The 3,673-nt window shown below is 35.9% G+C and overlaps 1 protein-coding gene across 1 annotated transcript in view; it reads right to left on the bottom strand.

Moving 5' to 3' along the window:
* Window positions 1-3,466: 3,466 nt before the first annotated feature.
* The window catches only part of LOC103069043 (taste receptor type 2 member 5), a 1,669-nt gene continuing 1,462 nt past the window's right edge, over window positions 3,467-3,673 (bottom strand). The window contains 1 exon segment of the mRNA XM_082931390.1: window positions 3,467-3,640. Within this exon segment, the coding sequence (XP_082787516.1) occupies window positions 3,467-3,640 (174 nt within the window).

Genomic DNA, 3,673 nt, shown 5'->3' with positions numbered 1-3,673 from the left:
TGACAGTTGAAATGTGAGTGTTGCTGCCAGCATCAGTCCCTCTAGAGTGACTTGGTTGTGTTCTCAGTTGTTTAAACCCTCTTGGTTCCCATTCTGATGTTGACTCTCCAGACTTCCCATTGATTCTAAGAGATAGCCAATTTCCTTCCAATAAATTAATTTCCTCCTTAAGTCATTTCAAGTTGGACACATGAGTTGGGATGTGGGAAAAGTACATGAGAGTTAAAGCACTAATTTCTTCCTTCTACATAGATTCTGTAGACACTGTCATAAGTTATGGTTCAAAAAGTAAAGTGAAAAACATATTACTTGAAGTTACAAAATTAGTAACCAGAAGAATTACAAGTAAATAAAACTAATCAAATATAGGAGAGGGGAATAAATTTGGGGTTAAGTGAGATGATTTCCAAACTTTGATGAATGGGATTCAAAAGTTACAGTTTCAAAGTTGATAAACCAAGTAAGAAAGGCAAAATATTATTTAGAGTTGTGAAAGTAATCACCAGAAGAACTAAGACAAATGGTAAAATGTGACCACATCTGGGCAGTGGGACTAATAACAGGGAGTGGAATGGGAAATGCTGCTGTACATTTTCTACCTTTCTGTATCGTTTACATCTTTTTCTAGTCCCCCTCTAGGCTGCACCATCAGAGATCATACCACATAACAGAAAGGGAAGTAATAAGACCTACACACATACATACACACTTATGCACATGAACATGGATCCAGCTGCAGCTCGGAGAATGCAAACTATAAAAGATTTAATTATAGAAGATTCAATTCAAGAGCACAGATTTGCCTCCAGATTTGTTTTCTTGGATAAAACACAAAGTAGCCTCACATCCATCATGAGCTAAATCACGCACGGAAAAGGAAGGAAATCCAATCCCAAAAGATGACTGGGAAAACGCAAGTGTTTTGTCCCTAAGAAAAGCAAGTCATAGATACTTCAGTCTGTCATGATTTTGGATCTTGACTCCCAGGCATCCCACCAACACCAAACATGAAAGATTAGTTGCTTATTTCACCTGTTTAAAAATACTCCCAAACTTGAGCATTCCACAGGCTAATCCTGACATGAAGTCTTACAAGTATGAACAAGAGGAACTTAAGGTTTACTGGTAAAAGCACAAGACTTGGAGTCCAAACATTTGGGACTGTTTTATCTGACTGTTTACTAGTTGATGATGTTAAGCAAATCATCACTCCAGCCTAAGTTTTGCCATCTACAGAATGGGGATAGAATTACTACCTGCATAGAGTTGCTATTAAGATCAAATGAGATAATGGACTACATATAAGAATACCTGATAAAGTGTAAAGCCCAATACAAACGTTAGGTTATTATCATTATGACAGCTGGTCACAACAGACAGCTGTACAAAAATAGGCATGGCATAATGGAAAATTCATTCTACTACTAAAAAAATAACCCTAGAGAAGCATCTCCATGCTTGCAAAGGATGAATATTATCATTTCCAGAAGACAAAGATGGTGCCTGACCTCACACAGCTCACAGTGACATCAGTGGAGCTATCCCTCCCTTGAACTATGACTAACATCCACATGTGGCTAGCACATACCTCAGTTCACAGCTTTGGATAAGGAAAAGACATGTGTTAGAACATGTTAATGAAAGTAGAAATGAAAAAAATTTTTAAGTATATCAAGTATTGTCCTTTGGATTACAGATCCTTTAGAACTGAACCAAAGGAAATGTGTTCAAATAAGCCTAAAAAGAAGGCTGAGAAAGTATATACAAAAACGGATAAGATTCAAAGGAGGGAAAGGCAAAGCTAACTCTTTAGCAAAGTAGTGTGATATAAAGGAAAGAGCCTTGGACCAGGAGTCAGAAAACTTAGTTCTGGCTGTCTACGAAACTCTGGGCAGGCCATTGCCCTCTCTGGGCCTCAATTTCTCTATAATATATAAAAGGAGTTAAAAGACTAGTTAACACATCTAATCAATCATTTACAAAACATTTATTGTTTATTATGGGTCAGGTAATATTCTAGGCACCAAGAACTTAGGAAGAAACAAAAACAGACACAGTTCCATGGATTTGATGTTCTAGATGATCTCCATCCAACTCAAAGACCCAACATGCTAAAACTCTGACTTTAGGCTGTGGAGAGGCCAGAGTGGACAGTCAGGATGGTCAAATGACCAAAGAAAATAAGGCTTGACCTCTCCAGGGAGCAATGTTCTTTTGGGGAGCAGAAGCAAGTGCCCCTCACTCCCATCTTGCCCCACCCTAGGTCCTGGGCTCAGAACTTAATACCAATTGTGGCAGCCAACTGACTTTTATCCTGAAAGGCAAGTCTAGGGCTCAAAGAAACTCCCAGAAATAGAAATATATTTTGTTTTGTTTTTCAGTTAGATAGCGAGACCAACTACAGTAGAAAAATGGGAAACTTATTTGGTACTTTTTTTTTTAAGCTCATCTAAAATGACTAACATTAACAGATAGATGAAATTTCATAAAAATTAAGGATCACTATATTAATTGTTCCTAATCTCTATTTAATAGGAAAAACACAACTTATATATGTAATTTTAAAAGAAATGAATTATTTTCTATATATAAACAGAACATAACACCTCATTTACCAAACATAAAGCCCTAGCCTTGATCTCTCTCATATATTAAAATAATGTACTTTGCACTGTGAAAAGAGAAACAGTATTGATTTTTATTCTGCATTTTCTATTGCCCATTTATTGATATAGCATTAAAGAAGGAAAACTTTTACTCAGCCATTAAAAAGAATGAAATACACACACTACTATATATAAAATAGATAACTAATAAGAACCTACTGCATAGCACAGAGAAATCGACCCGATACTCTGTAATACCCTACATGGGAAAAGAATCTTAAAAAGAGTGGATATATGTATATCTATAACTGATTCACTTTGCTGTACACTGAAACTAGCATAACAGTGTAAATCAACTATACTCCAATAAAAATTTATTTTAAAAAAAGAAATAATACCATTAGCAGCAACATGGATGGACCTGGAGAGTATCATACTAAATGAAATAAGTCAGACAGAGAAAGACAAATATCATATGATAGCACTTATATGTGGAATCTAAAAGAAAAAATGATACAAACAAACTTATTTACGAAACAGAAACAGACTCACAGACATAGAAAACAAACTTATGGTTACGGTGGGAGGTGGGGGACAGATTGTGATTGGGATTGATATGTACACACTGCTATATTTAAAATAGATAACCAATAAGGATCTACTGTACAGCACAGGGAACTCTGCTCCATACTCTGTGATAATCTAAATGGGAAAAGAATCTGAAAACAAATAGATACATGTCTATGTATAACTGAATCACTCTGCTGTACAACTGAAACTAACACAACATTGTTAATCAACTATAATATAAAATAAAAATTTTTTTTTAAAAAGAAGGAAAAATTTTAAATATGTAAAAGTCAGCCCCCTTTTGGAGAGCTATCAAAAAAGGGTCTCCAAACAGTCTCCTGACCACTCCTTTCTCTCCAAGTGTATACTGTCTTCCACAGGATTCTCTGACAAGTCTGCTTCATCCTGGGATTCCCCATGATCAATATGATAGAATGAAGAGAACGGTAGGCAGCCATGAGTGTCTCAGAGATGAAGAGAGCAGTAAGATCAGCAGG

Source organism: Lipotes vexillifer, unplaced genomic scaffold, assembly GCF_000442215.2.
Source record: "Lipotes vexillifer unplaced genomic scaffold, Lipotes_vexillifer_v1.1 scaffold71, whole genome shotgun sequence".
Taxonomy (NCBI): Eukaryota; Metazoa; Chordata; class Mammalia; order Artiodactyla; family Lipotidae; genus Lipotes; species Lipotes vexillifer.
The sequence above is the reverse complement of the archived record's forward strand: the minus strand, read 5'-3'. Positions and strand labels throughout refer to the sequence as shown.